This window comes from Salvelinus sp. IW2-2015, linkage group LG11 (assembly GCF_002910315.2).
Source record: "Salvelinus sp. IW2-2015 linkage group LG11, ASM291031v2, whole genome shotgun sequence".
In the NCBI taxonomy this organism is placed as follows: Eukaryota; Metazoa; Chordata; class Actinopteri; order Salmoniformes; family Salmonidae; genus Salvelinus; species Salvelinus sp. IW2-2015.
The window spans coordinates 13,294,928-13,310,450 of record NC_036851.1 but is presented as its reverse complement, the minus strand read 5'-3'; the positions used below and the strand labels follow the sequence as shown (position 1 = coordinate 13,310,450).

The following is a 15,523-nucleotide window of genomic DNA, read 5'->3' as shown; positions in this document are numbered from 1 at the left end:
TCATCTCATTCTCTTCCGTCAGGCTGAAGGAAGACGTCATGCTTAAATGTCTTTGGCCAGTTTCATATACATTTGATGAATATCAGAATACATTGAAGTGAAAAATCTTGCTAGCAAATAACGGGTCCAATGGTATCTCCAACAGCTCCGATCACAAATGTATCAATCTCTTTCTTTACCCCCAAACTGTCCCTCTATAACGAGCACTGTAAACGACGGCACAGTAAAGAAGCAGTGACAACGTTGTTGAGGCCAACTCCAGTCTGGATCAGAGCTTAAATGGGGGGCTTGTGTTGAAGCTCTCATTAAGCCMTGGGTCTTATACAAGACACAGACCGGCGCCACGGCTATTACAGGCCACTTGTGGAGAGATTAGGAGCCGTGGGTCAGACAGGACTGTCACACAGAGTTTCCAGCAACCCAACCATCAGTGCCCTGACAAAAGCAGCTGAGCTTGCATCTCTGCATGGCGCTTACCTTTCCAGCTTTGAAGGGTGAGCTTGGGGTTCAGGCCTGTTCCAGGGGTCAAGTTTCTGTAGAGGGGACTGAGACAGTCCCTCCTTCCTCCCTACTGCACCAAACCTGCCCTACTCAAAGCTCTAATTATCTGGACTTCTTCTGCCTCCAGGATGCCTTTCATGCTGCTTACTAATACTCAATCCTTAACAGTGGCTTTTCAAAGGGTATCTTGATTGAAATCTTTGCCATAACCGATTTTCAATTTTGGCATATTACAGAGGCAGGCAAACAATAGACTGACGCGGCAACCAACGATCACTATCACGGCWACCAACAATGACCGTCACGGCAACCAGCTATTGCTGATTCAGCAGGGATTCCTGTTGAAATGTAATTCTTATTAGAGATAACACTCACTAGATAGGAGACTCGTATCCATAACAGCAATGTTTTCCCTGTCTGGGAGCAGTAGGTGTGTGTAAACAGTGAGATATACAGAGAGCAGCATTGAGTGTTGTTCATCATTAAACCCCTAGGGAGCTGTGTGTGTGAGGKTAGAGTGGTGTGGGCAGTGTGCCAGGCAGCTTGATCAAGAGGATCTGTGTGTATCCCATCTCAGGGCTCACTGACAGACAGACCTCCTTGATCTACCCTGATTTCTGTACACAACCATAGTCCCAGCCTCATTGGATTCATTTAACACGCGTGCGGGCAAACACAAACCCACCCTTTTGAACTCTCCCATGAGGTGGCCACATGGCACAGGGCACTGTCGGCACACGCCTGCGTGAACTTGGGAAAGCGCGCAGAGCGCAGACAGACAGATGCACGCRTGCATGCACTCACACAAACAAAGGCTAAAAGAGGTCTAATCCACGCATGAGGATGGTGGAGAAACTGGCAGTGAGAATGTTCACCCACACCCAACTTAACACAGGAGCGGGACAATAAAACAACTACAACAGGATGTTGTGATATTGTATTCTTTTTTTTTTGTCTCCTAAAGACATGCTGGCAGATTCACTTTTATTTCGACATTTTGTTCACCCTGTTCATTGGAAGCCTGGGCCACCCTCCCTGTCACAGTACAAGTCCTKTCCTGACAGGAAGTGACCTCACCTCAACCCTGGCCAAAGGCACACTCTTCAGGACAGTGAGTGAGTGACCAAAATAAATCTGCACAACAACACTTCCATGGTTTATGAGCAACCGTTCCTGCGGCCACAGACGCAAAAAAAAGCCAGACGTCACAAAGATCTTCATTATGTTCCCAATTAGAGCTGGTGGAGTGGCTGACGGCATGGCTAACAGGCTCTGGACCCTTAATGAGAACAGCTCTGCTCTCTCACCATCCAGTGGCGGTTCTGGGGGGGCAGGGGGGGCCAGTGCCCCTGTGACAACAATTTTGGAGTATGAAATAATTTTTACATAACTAATTATTGCCATCGTTCTTTTTTACATCCGTTATTAGACAGTGGCAACGATGATGATTATGAACATGGTCTTTTGCCTGCTAATGCCTGCAATGCAGTGAARAAAACGATATGACAACAATAACGTCTAATGTAGCTGGCCCCTCYAACAGTACAACTGGCCCCAGCTTGGCCCCCCCCAGTTGAAATGGTCTGGAACCGCCACTGTCACCATCAGCTGATGGCTGCCAGAAATAGAGCCACACAAACTGGACGGGAGCAATGTCCTCTCTTCTACTGCCCGCAGACAGAGAAAAACGGTTTTAATGTGCAAGGTTAATCAAATTGCTAAGCTTTTTCCTTTCTGGCAATGTCACATTGAGATAATGCTTCATCTTTCAGCCAMCAAGTGGCTCGGAGAAACCAAGGCAGATAACATCGTTCTTTATTGTTTTATCATTCAAAGTCAAGGTGCATCAATACAAAAAGATGTATCAAGTTGAATCGCATGATCTATGTGATCGGGGAGGGAGGAAGGGTTGCTGAATGGGCTTGTCCGAGGTTAGCTACCAGTGATGAATAGGATTTGATGTGAAACACGGAGCAGMCGTGTCTACTCTGCCTGGCTCAGTCTGTTCAGGTGGCTCGCCCTCCTGGTAGGAATAATGGGCAAGGCGGAGGGAGGGTGCCATAAGAGAAACAGTAGGATTCCGCCAGCTAACAGCCTGCCAATCAACAGTAATTGACAGGCAGAATGACAGCCTGGCTGTGGCTTAATAGGGAGAGGAACAAAGGGACATTGCCCTTCTATAGTACCATGTTCTTTTTTAAGGGAGGGGGGGTTAAATAGAGAAGGAGAGGGGGCTTTCACATCAGCTGTTTGATTTACCAAAACCCAGAATTCACTTAGCATCACAAAAACATACCCCTTTCCTACCTTTTAGTCATTCTGAAGCAGACCTGGAATGATCAAAGCAGGGTGATTTGCAGACCAAATACTGTCATCTCTCGCTAATGGGACGGAACAGAACATCTTTTTGGGGAATAATGAGGAAGATGCATACAGCGCTTGTTCATACAGTAGCTTAATCTAAACCAGCCAACACGCAGCCTGCTACAGTGCAGCACCTTTCTCACTAAACGGGCTTGTCATTGACTGCAATACACTAACAACACTCTTCAGAAAAGAACACGGAGAAAAACAAAAAGCTAGAAAACATTCCTTTGTTTCTGCTCACAAGACTAAAACCCAGTCTGTCAGAGTGAGACACTTGGAGCTTAAAGCTTTGTCTGCTGACACACTGTCTAGCTTTGTTCTTATTAGTACAGTWTGTTCAGAGCTAGTGCACACCTGCTTTAAGATGAATATAGTAGGCCTACTGTCCGTGAAGAAAGACCGTGAAAAAGCATGCGTTGACTACAGGGAATGGTCATGTGTTTGATCTGAAGCACCCCCTTCTGGACAGAAAGCAAACTACATGCTGAATGTCTTTCAAATCAAATTGTATTTGTCACATGCGCTGAATACAACAGGGGTAGTAGACCTTACAGTGAAACACTTACTCACAAGCCCTTAACCAACAACGCAGTTTTAAGAAAAATACCCCCCAAAAATAAGAAATAAAGTAACAAATAATTAAAGAGCAGCAGTAAAATAACATTAGTGAGGCTATATACAGGGGGTATCAGTACAGAGTCAATGAACGGGGGCACCGGTTAGTCGAGGTAATTGAGGTAATATATACATTTGGGTAGAGCTTTTAAAGTGACTTATGCATAGATAATAACAGAGAGTTACAGCAGCGTAAAGGGGGGGGGGGGGGGTTTGCAATGCAAACAGTCCAGGTAGCCATTTGATTAGATGTTCAGTAGTCTTATGGCTTGGGGGTAGAAGCTGTTTAGAAGCCTCTTGGACCTAGACTTGGCGCTCCAGTACCGCTTGCAGTGCGGTAGCAGAGAGAACAGTCTATGACTAGGGCTGTCATCCCCAGTCATTCTCTTTCCCATCATAACAAACATTTTAAAATGATAGTCAACTGAATTATAGTCCCTCACTGCTGGCTCGATCAACGTGTARTAAATTAAGCTCTTCTCTCCCTTCCAGACAGAGTAACTACTGTTAATTAGCATAGTAGGTTAATCTGAGGACAGAAGGGATGTAGTAGACTGACTGGACTTGACGAGCCATTTGGTTCCCCACTCTACCATTCCCCTTTATTCCTGGTTTWATCCCAGGCTGTACAATGTCCAAGTGATCTTTTTCAATGTTGGTAATATATACACTGAATCAGAAGTGCCTTTCATCCTACAACAGGAAATCCCTGTGTGCTTGATGGGTAGTAATACATTTATTTTCTGTAGGCTTGAACTTTTTCATTCAAATTAAGGCTGCTAAATATATAAACATTGGGACAAGGGATGATAYATTCCTCATTGTTAAATAAACTTGGTTGAAAACAACAAAAAGTACATTTTAATTAATCAAATACCTATACAACAACTCTTGTCTATTATCTCAGGAAAGAAATGTGCAGACTACGCATTATAGTGTTAAACATAAACCGAAAGTAAGAGTCAACCAGGGGTTAAAGTCAGAAGTGGCTGAGTCAGCAGTCTGTTGACAATGAGGAGGTGGGTTGTGATCAGCACACACTAACAGACACATTCAGAGAGCTGTCAACTTCATCATCAGCCCTYCTTTAACTACACCTCCTCATCACCGCTCCCTGACCCCACACCCAGAGTTCACACTACTGCAGCATCAGAGGAGATCCCACTATCCAGCCAGGCAGCAACAACACTCTACTCCCACCCTGTACRTCAATCTGCCCGAGCCACACTGGGATGAAACCAGCAGAGAAGCCAATGCAAAGAAAAGAAAYACTACAACACAAAGAAACCAAAATCTACAACACCAGAGAAACACTACAACCACAAACRGAAATATCCCAGCTAGTGAAGAAATCAGTTCTTACACAGATGTAATGCATTTACATAGCAGTAGACAACGAAACGTCTGCATCCTACGTCCCTTTGCAGAACCTCTACACTTTCTGAGTTGACTTCTCGTATCAAATSAAATTGTATTTGTCACATACACGCGTTTAGCAGATGTTATTGCAGTGATTTAACAGCCCTGAAAGTTCAGCCGTTCAGGAGAAGGCAGAAGTGGTTACAGTACCTGGCAGACCTCATAGAGTAGTTTGTATTGCTCCTCAGGCTTCTGCAGGGTACAGAGGCTGCATCCCATGGTGGAGGAATCTCACCATCCGGTCTTCCCCTCCAGTCAGCCAGGCAGGTTGTCTCTCTCTGGGCTACTGGCTCACATGGAGCTGATGAGCCTCTGACCAGTCTGCTCTGTCTCCCACTCGCCAAGGAAATAGGTTTAGCTGGCAGGATTTATATGAAGGCAGCGCAGCCAGCCGTGCGYGTGTGTCTGAGTAGGAGTAAGCACGCTCTGCTCTCAGTCGGTCTCTCACTAACTCGCACGCACACTCCCTCACTCTCTGGGTCTCTTCCGCTCTGCTCTCAGTCGGTCTCTCACTAACTCGCACGCACACTCCCTCACTCTCTGGGTCTCTTCCGCTCTGCTCTCAGTCGGTCTCTCACTAACTCGCACGCACACTCCCTCACTCTCTGAGTCTCTTCCGCTCTGTTCTCAGCCTATATATACCCCCTCATGCAAATTAAGCAGCCACTCACTGAATATTCATGAGGTACTGCCCCAATATGACTGGGGGGGGGGGGGGGTTAAAAGGGGGAGGAGTGGGGGTAGCCACAGACTATGCCAGCTGAAGTTTCATTAATTAACAATCATTACGTCTATTGTGTCGAGGACAAAGTGAGTGACATGGAGGCTTTTTGTAGTCGCTGCAAACAAACATGACTTCCTCTCCTGGGGCCAGGAGAGCTCGTCAGTCTTAACCCTTCCAGACATTACATCTGAATCATTCAGTGGGGTGACAATGACCCGGGTCCCATGTGCACAGAGCCACAAAGAGGCAACCATCTCCAATGTTGGATTAGACACAAAGTCCACAGAAACGCTCTATAAAAGAGGTTGAGATAAAACAAAGGAGACAGAGGGAATTTTTCATGTCCCCGGTTCAATCATTTTTTCCCACCATGACCTTTGTCATATGCTTTCTCAGGATRAAGCCGAATTATTCTTTCCCATTTAATTATCTTAATGGGTGGGCCGACGGCCAAACAAACAGTCCAACAAAAAGAGATGGTATGTTTACCCTAGCTTCCTAAAACTTAGAGGGAAGCTTCAGCCAATGGAGCAACTGATGGCAAGTGACATGCCATTCTCTGGGTCCTCGGTGGCGTCCCCATCCTAAGTCACAGGCTACCCTTTCCATCGCCTGAGCTGACAAAGGCTACATCTCCAGTGTGGCAGACCTGGCATGGGCTCTGGTGCCCGCTCTGGTGCCACGCAGCCAACCAAACCGTAATGCCAATTAGAGTTAGATAGTGGGGCGCCGGGTGGCCTTTTTTATTTCTACAATGAGGGGTGGCACGGACCTCCCAGAAACAGAATGCCCCTGTCTGAGCGGGGCTGCCGTAGCCCCTCCTCCTCTCCTCCCCTGCTCTGCTCACGCAATTAGTGACACATTGGCCCATSCAGCCTGATGTCACTTGGCAGTCAGCGATCATCCAGGCCTTTGCTGGGGAGTGCTGGGAAAACGGCACCGCTATGCTCACGTCAGTACACTGGCAAAGGTTAATAACACATCAAGGCAAATGATGTGATGAAGTGACAGATGATGTGCTATGTGAACCATAACATCACAGACATCTACTTATTCTTGATATTTACCCATGCTCCTACTTACACAGGGCCGTCATTCCTGCGTCTGTCAGACGTGGGGGTTATCGCGAAAGGAAATATTATTTCAGACACTGGTCAACGGGGCCCCGTCCCATAACCCATGTCTGCTCTGCTCTCATTCATAGAACATTTTTGGCTAGATTCATACCTGTCTACATTACATGGCTGGTTGGGTCCCTGGGTGGTGGCTGGTGTTGATAGTGGKACATGRGCCCAGCGTTTCCTCAGGCCAGACGTTTCCACTGATCCCTATCTGTCTGTCGACGCTGCTTCCCTATCCCTATCCCCATCTGCTTCCCTCACCACTGCCTCCCAGGCCTGCTCCACCATGACACTGCTCCAATGGGATCCTCCTTCAGAGAAAGACAAACCCCTGCAGTTCTCATTCTATAGGATCCAGCCAGGCTCCTTATYCATCTGCAGAGATTTAACCATTGGGGGACTGGCTATGGATAATCTCTTAATAATAAATCCCACCACTTTGGGCTGCACACATTAACAACAGAAACTATATGATAATATTACAGAGCTGATTATAGAGTCTTATTATAAGGAGAACCTGCCACAGGCAAACTGAAAGCTCCTTTTTGCAGGAGCTGTTATTATAATCAGTCTTATTGTGTGGAGTCCAACAGCTTGTATCGTCCCASTGGTCAGTGTGCTGATAAACAGGCTCTACTAGGGTGGATGCTCAGTGTAGGCAATAATAATACATGGGATTCAAAGCGCCTGTCAAGAAACCCGAGGACACTGTACAGCAAGAGAGTACAAAACTAAACAAGGATAAGACAAAGGAAAAATAGCAATAAAAGCTACTTAGCTTAAGCTGTGGACCCCAGGAAGAGTAGCTGCTGCATGTTGTAGCTAATGGGTATCCTAATAAACTAAACTAAGCTAGCGATTAAGAGCTAACCTAAACTGAGGGGAAAGCCAGACTGAACAAGTTGTTTTTTGTCTGTTTTTGAAGGTGATGATTAGAGTTGAGCGTCTGGGGGGGGGGTTCAGAGTTTGATGGGCAGAGGCGCTGAAAGCCCAGTCCCCTATCCAGGGCTATTCACTCTGGAGAATGAACCACATAGACTGACATAGAAACAATATGGATGGGACAAAGGAACATGTACACTTGATTTTATGTTATTCATATTTTTTTCACAAGGGATTGTGACAATGGAAATAATAGCCACGTCAGAGCACTGCATTAATCAAATGTCCAATTCATTTATAGTTGCTGTGACAACAGTATGCCCCCCACTATGCATGGTGACGCTAAACACGAGCCCTTTTTGGGAGTTAAACAGGCTTCAAACAGCGTCTTGATATGTAGGCTCTGGAGAGGAGTCCAACACCAAGCCCCAGTCATTAGTGGCTCCTGCCTTCACACAGGACCCAGTAACAAGTAGGACCAAAAGGTAATGATGTCATGTGGCTTGTCACTGTAAACATTGGGGGGTTGGATAGAGGAAGGGGGCAGAGGTAACCCATGTCCCCTCCCTCACTAGCTATGGGGTCTTCAAAAGTGTGGGTCCCTTGTGTAGCTCCATGCTTGACTGGGTCATTCATATTCATGGTGTCTCTGTAGCAAGGCTCTGTAGCGCTCCGCTCTGCTGGGGTCCCACTGGGGCCAGTTTAACAGTTGTGTTTTTACGGAAAAAGAGGGATCCGCAGAGGAGCACTGCTGCTTGCCTGCGACGCTCACTGACTGGGTCYGGTTCGGGGTCCCTCGGTCTTCCACACATTCCCTCATTATCTGTCTATCTCTTACTTGTTCCCTGCAAGGCTCTCTCTCAAGATACATTTGGATTGAAGAGGCCAGAGATCACATAATATGTATGTACAGTATCTCCTGCAGTTCTTTCACGTGTGAGGCTTACCCTGATTGGGTGTGTCCCTCCTCAGCCTATGTGCTGTAGGCGAAAGTTATCTCCATGCTACTATGAGCCACACGGATACAGGTGGCATGTATTTACAAGCGCCAGGCTGACAGCCGCTTAAACACCCACTCAGCTCACACTAATTGAAGGTTTACTACAGGTGCACCAGGGTTAACAGTGTACGGCTGACCCCCTCTACAGTCTAAGTGCTGATCTGTTGTGGAGCTTTAACAGTGTTTCTGCTGCAGGGCACAGCAGCATCCCTGTAGMTCTACCAGGGTCTCTTCACCATGCCACTGGGTTCATGGGAGATGACCTCTGCATTTTAGCACGCAGCGCTGGAAAACGTCAAGCTATCAGTCTCTTTATCTGACGAATCGACTGGTCTTGCAACCTGGATAAGGTTTTTATGACCTGAGGAGATCAGAGAGAAACATGGGGTWTAGCAGAATGTTGAGACTGGTTCTGTGGAAGTGATGATGTGGCAACACGTGAAGGAAACAGGAGACGATGGCAGATGATGATAAGAGTCCAGTCCTTCTCACACTCCATAATGCTCTGTCCAGATGCCAGCAGAGGTGCTAGGAGGAGGGGGGGTTTGGCAATAGCGAAGAAGAGACATCTAAATGAATAAATGGCTGATATTCAGTGTCACCTCCGTGCAKACAAGGCATGCCTGACCAGGCTGAGACTAGTCTGTGGCAGTCGAAAGGAGAGAGGGATCGTCATAATCCCACCGGTTCCCACAGCGGTGTGGCCCATGATGGGGAGAGATTAGTGGCGTCACCCCTGAGTTGACTTTGGCCATGGGGTCTGGGCTCTACACATCATCCCCTTAATCTGTAGAGGATATGTGAGAAGGAGGAACCACGCCGCTCGACTCTGGCTTTATGAATCATGGGGACACCAGGTGAACAGGTGTGAGAGGAGAAGAAGAAAGAAGAAGTACAAGGAAAGTGAGGAAGAGTGAGAAGAGGGGGTACTTTAATAAGTTTCCCTCCTCAAAAGGAAAATCAGCAGTTGAAACAATAACAAAGCTGCCCCCCGTGTCAGTATAAAGCTGAGGGATAGGGCTGGAGAAATATAGCCACTCTCAAATTMATAGACAGAGCTATGGAGGCAAGGACTTCCACGATTTCAAAAGTATAGTTTAAACCATGTTTTGAGGCTATATAGTCACTATTACAGTGTTGGTTTACATTTACTTTGTTTGCAAACATTGGAGTAAAAGAAGCTTATATTCTGGTACGACAGTTGAACTAAGCTCATGAGGCATTTCTAAGTTATATTCTTCAAGAATCAACGGGTACAAATAATACATCTATACATCTAAAAATGGCTACACTAAAAGCCAGGCCGTTAAGGCCTATGAGTGTGTGTGTGTGTGTGTGTGTGTGTGTGTGTGTGTGTGTCCACCCCTGGAACCCTAGTCTGTGCATAATTCATCAGACAGCTGTCAGCTCCACGTTGCTGTTGACTGTGATCCACAGATCCCCCACCAACAGAGGCCAGCACCAGGAATCACAGTCACCACAACTGTCTAATTAGAGGGGAGATTAACTAATGATGCCATCTTTCTGTCATTTGAGTGTGTGGAGTAGAGGTCTTCACGGGTCCACCCTGGGTCGGGTCCAAAATTCTTTAGATGACCCTTGGATCTGGGTCGGGTCCCGTTTGGTGGCCACGGACCTCGGGTCTGTGTGAAAATACGTGAAATACCGACCGAACCCTGAAATGAGAAGGGTTTAGTTYCTGAACAACATAAGCTAAAATTTCACATATTTTGAGTTKAATTATGTTACTGTGYATTTGAGTGTCGAGTGCCCATGTGTGGAAAGCATGGAATTGCGGCCATTCTGTAAAAAAGTTTGATTATAGAACAGAGCTCATCCACTCATTTAAGAGTTGTTTGGCAAACCTCAGAATCTGCTCTTTCCGATAGTATACAGAGATCAAAACGTCTTACCTGAATGTGACTCTGTATATTTATTAGGCTATTATAACGTGTTAGACCTGAGTTATTGAAATAGCCTACCAAAATCTATTTAAAAATCTGTGTACAACACACATACAGCAATCATCGTTGGCCATCGCTGACTGTATTTACCGTCCTAAAATCACCACATAAAAATCCTCTAATCTCAAGAATTTGGTCAACAGACAAGTTAAGAAACCGATAAAATAAACAGACTTACACAGCTCAGGTCTAGACCTAATACCAGTTGTTGGGAATGACATGGGAATGCGGATGGGAGACTCCATCTTTCCGTAGCCTATTCGGAATAGATTTTGAATTGGAAGCTTGCTGCTGTTTAAACAGGCTACACTGCCTTYAGAAAGTATTCATACTTCATACTTACTCCACATTTTGTTGTGTTACAACCAGAATTCAAAATTGATTAAATGTATTGAAAATGAAATACATAATTGTCTCATTTCCATAAGTATTCACATCCCTGAGTCAATACATGTTAGAATCACCTTTGGCAGCAATTCGWTCTGGGTAAGTCTAAGAGCTCTAAGACCAGGATTGTACAATGTTTGCAYATAATTATTTTTAAATTCTTCAAGGTCTGTCAAGTTGGTTGTTGATTATTGCTAGACAGACATTTTTACTATATTGAAAACATGTAGGTATATGATCACACTGGTAATTGATCATTTGTTTTACTACTCGTGAGGCACAGCTTCGTTTTTTTAACTGGACTGATGGCCTACATCTGACGGTCAGTCTGAGGGAAGGAGCAGCAGTGAGGCTCACCATCACTCCTCCCTCCCACCACTAAGAAACGGGGGCATCATCTTCCAGCTGATGGCAAAAAACGTACAGTTGAAGTCGGAAGTTTCCATACMCYTTAGCCAAATACATTTAAACTCAGTTTTTCACAATTCCTGACATTTAATCCTTGTAACAATTCCCTGTTTTAGGTCAGTTAGGATCACCACTTTGYTTTAAGAATGTGAAATGTCAGAATAATAGTTAAGATAATGATTTATTTCAGCTTTTATTTCTTTCATCACATTCCCAGTGGGTCAGAAGTTTAAACATTTTACATTTACATTTAAGTCATTTAGCAGACGCTCTTATCCAGAGCGACTTACAATTGGTGCATTCACCTTATGAAATCCAGTGGAACAACCACTTTACAATAGTGCATCTAACTCTTTTAAGGGGGAGGGTGGGGTTAGGAGGATTACTTTATCCTAGGTATTCCTTAAAGAGGTGGGTTTCAGGTGTCTCCGGAAGGTGGTGATTGACTCCGCTGACCTGGCGTCGTGAGGGAGTTTGTTCCACCATTGGGGTGCCAGAGCGCCGAACAGTTTTGACTGGGCTGAGCGGGAACTGTACTTCCTCAGAGGTAGGGAGGCGAGCAGCCAAGAGGTGGATGAACGCAGTGCCCTTGTTTGGGTGTAGGGCCTGATCAGAGCCTGAAGGTACGGAGGTGCCGTTCCCCTCACAGCTCGTAGGCAAGCACCATGGTCTTGTAGCGGATGCGAGCTTCAACTGGAAGCCAGTGGAGAGAGCGGAGGAGCGGGGTGACGTGAGAGAACTTGGGAAGGTTGAACACCAGACGGGCTGCGGCGTTCTGGATGAGTTGTAGGGGTTTAATGGCACAGGCAGGGGACAGCCAACAGCGAGTTGCAATAATCCAGACGGGAGATGACAAGTGCCTGGATTAGGACCTGCGCCGCTTCCTGTGTGAGGCAGGGTCGTACTCTGCGAATGTTGTAGAGCATGAACCTACAGGAACGGGTCACGCCTTGATGTGAGTTGAGAACGACAGGGTGTTGTCCAGGATCACGCCAAGGTTCTTAGAGCTCTGGGAGGAGGACACAATGGAGTTGTCAACCGTGACCGTTGTCAACCGTTACATACACTCAATTAGTATTTGGTAGCATTGCCTTTAAATTGTTTAACTTGGGTCAAATGTTTCGGTAGCCTTCCACGAGCTTCCCATAATAAGTTGGGTGAATTTTGGACCATTCCTCCTGACAGAGCTGGTGTAACCGAGTCAGGTTTGTAGGCCTCCTTGCTCGCACACACTTTTTCAGTTTCTGCCACCACATTTTCTATAGGATTGAGGTCAGGCTTTGTGATGGCCACTCCAATACCTTGACTTTGTTGTCCTTAAGCCATTTTGCCACAACTTTGGAAGTATGCTTGGGGTCATTGTACATTTGGAAGACTCATTTGCGACCAAGCTAACTTCCTGGCTGATGTCTTGAGATGTTGCTTCAATATATCCATATAATTGTCCTGCCTCATGACGCCATCTATTTTGTGAAGTGCACCAGTCCCTCCTGCAGCAAAGCACCCCCACAAACTGATGCTGCCACCCTCATGCTTCACGGTTGGGATGGTGTTCTTCGGCTTGAAGCCTCCCCCTTTTTCTCCAAACATAACGACGGTCATTATGGCTAAACAGTTCTATTTTTATTTCATCAGACCAGAGGACATTTCTCCAAAAAGTACGATCTTTGTCCCCATGTGCAGTTGCAAACCGTAGTCTGGCTTTTTTTAATGGTGGTTTTGGAGCAGTGGCTTCTTCTACATCCACAGGTATACCTCCAATTGACTCAAATGATGTTAATTAGCCTATCCGAAGCGTCTAAAGGCATGACATCACTTTCTGGAATTTTCCAAGCGGTTTAAAGATACAGTCAACTTAGTGTATGTAAACTTCTGACCCACTGGAATTATGATACAGTGAATTCTAAGTGAAATAATCTGTCTGTAAACAATTGTTGGAAAAATTAGTTGTGTCATGAACAAAGTAGATGTCCTAAACGACATGCCAAAACTATAGTTTGTTAACAAGAAATGTGTGGAGTGGTTGAAAAACTAGTTTTAATGACTCCAACCTAAGTGTATGTAAACTTCCTACTTCAACTGTAAGACGCACTGCATTATTTCTGCCTCATGCACCAATTCATGTGGTTACTCCTATGACCAGAGAAGTTAAATATTCCTCCATATTAAAAAAGACAAGCCGCTAATAATAACAACACAAGCTTATGGAAACACTTTGCTGTACTCCTTCATTGCAGCTGCAGTGCTGGTTGTAGCGTGAGTGGAAGTAGGGAGAACACACATTTTATAGCTTTGACAGTGCTGAATAACAACTTAGACATGAACTTACTCATAAAAACAGCAGCTTTTCGCTGTATTCGTTGAGTCTCTCTCTAGCCATGGTTTTAAAAGTTTGGAAATCTCACAGTATCAACTTCGCTGTGCCTTCGAGAGCTATCTGATTGGCCAGCGGTTTGCCTATAGGTGCACTTGATTTGMTCTCTGGGCCTGCCGGGTAGGCGGAGTTCTACCTTCAGACACATGAAATGGTTCAAAATGGGAACACTTTGCTTTCCCAGTGCTAKGGCTGCTGAATCAAGTGCACCTACTGCCAACAGCGTGAAATGGCTACAGAAAATAGGAACGCAAGGTTGACTAGATCAATGTTTTTTTGTTTTACAGAAAGGTTTGGTATTYGACTAGGAATGCCTTGGAGATCGACCGGTTGGTGACCACCGCTGTACAGTATGGTAGTTTATTTAGTTGGCTTGGGAGAAAACCATGCATATGATAACTGTATCAATAACCAGATATGCCTAAACAAATATAACGTATAAATAGGTTCCATTCATGGAGTACACAAACTAAGCAGCTTAGCAACTGTAATGTGAAAAAGCCAAAGACATGTTTCTGAGATACCTTCCCACTCCCAGAGGAGTTAGAAAACCAAACAGCAACAGATAGCGTTTAAGTCTCAGCTCCTCTCCATATCACTGTTTGTCTTCCATTATGTATTCAGCAGGGTCTACCTCTATATCTGCCATCTTGTGGGATATGGGAAAATGAAACAAAGTCGCTCTACAAAAAGCACAAAACCACCAAATGCCATATTTGATACGAAAATATCACATTCACTGCCAGACAGGAAAACAAYAAATCCAACAGTTTCAGAGTTTGTTAGCTTTAAAATAAAGCTTTAAAAAATAAACAGTGTTCACACACTGGAGAGTACAAGGCCCCAAGATCCTTCTAATAGAGTGACTTGGCTATAAGCTGCAGTCTGTCAGAGAGAGAGAGAGATGGGYGTTCACACAGGGGATCAAGATGGATTTGAATGTAAATAAATTGGTTGTGGTGATGACGGAGGTAATGGATTCTCCCTGGCCAGGGGGCTGACAGATCCAATATGTCTCCAGCCCTGGCACGACTCCAACTAAACACAAGACCTCTCGTCCCACAAGAATTAACGGCCATAATAGGGCCACTAAAATCGCCACCTAACCTTTCCTACAAATAAAAAGCCGGGCTGTCGATTGTCCTCAGCAAGGTATCATAAAACACTATTTACAGCTAATTTTCCAAATGTCACGACATGCCTCCCGAAGGCAACTCATGCAACTTGTCAACACAGTTATTAGGCGCGATAATCAAGGAGTTCATATTTCATCCCCGTCGCCCCTCTCCTGCACTATGAGCCTGGTGCTACTGCTACAGTTAGGTAGGCAGTGGGGCACCTTGCAGCCTCCATAACCACAGGGACTCTCTCCCTCTCAGTYCTGGCCTGGACACTGACTCCTGTCACAAGCTCATTCCCAGACCCATCAGCACTCCTGGCTGTGTCGGTGGGTTTACAGCCAAGGTCGTGGAGTGGACAGAGCTCAATGTCTTGGGTGTGGAATGAGACAGGGCCACTGAGGGTCTAAATCGGCAGGTCTGTGTSCCATGGTGACTGTCTGTCTCAGGGGCTGTGATGGAGAGATATTGGACAGATCCATGTTCAGGAGTCCATCTCATTACATTACAGTGCTCTCCGAAATGAAAAGTCTGATTGAGGGGTGACCTCATCGACAGGTGAGTAACTGACATGACAGTGACATCACAGGCTTCTATACTAGGACAGAGAGTTAGGCTAACGACCAACAAGTCAACAATGACG

At 45.6% G+C, this 15,523-nt stretch overlaps 1 protein-coding gene across 5 annotated transcripts in view; it reads right to left on the bottom strand.

Moving 5' to 3' along the window:
• The window catches only part of pdzrn3b (PDZ domain containing RING finger 3b), a 123,734-nt gene that overhangs the window by 21,627 nt on the left and 86,584 nt on the right, over positions 1-15,523 (bottom strand). The window contains exon 1 of one of the 5 annotated variants that reach the window (XM_023996165.2): positions 5,053-5,450. The exons of the other annotated variants lie outside the window; for them this stretch is intronic. Coding sequence (XP_023851933.1) covers positions 5,053-5,121 — 69 coding nt within the window. The 5' untranslated portion in view covers positions 5,122-5,450. Of the gene's footprint in view, positions 1-5,052; positions 5,451-15,523 lie in introns of those variants that run through there. 5 annotated transcript variants of the gene reach the window in all.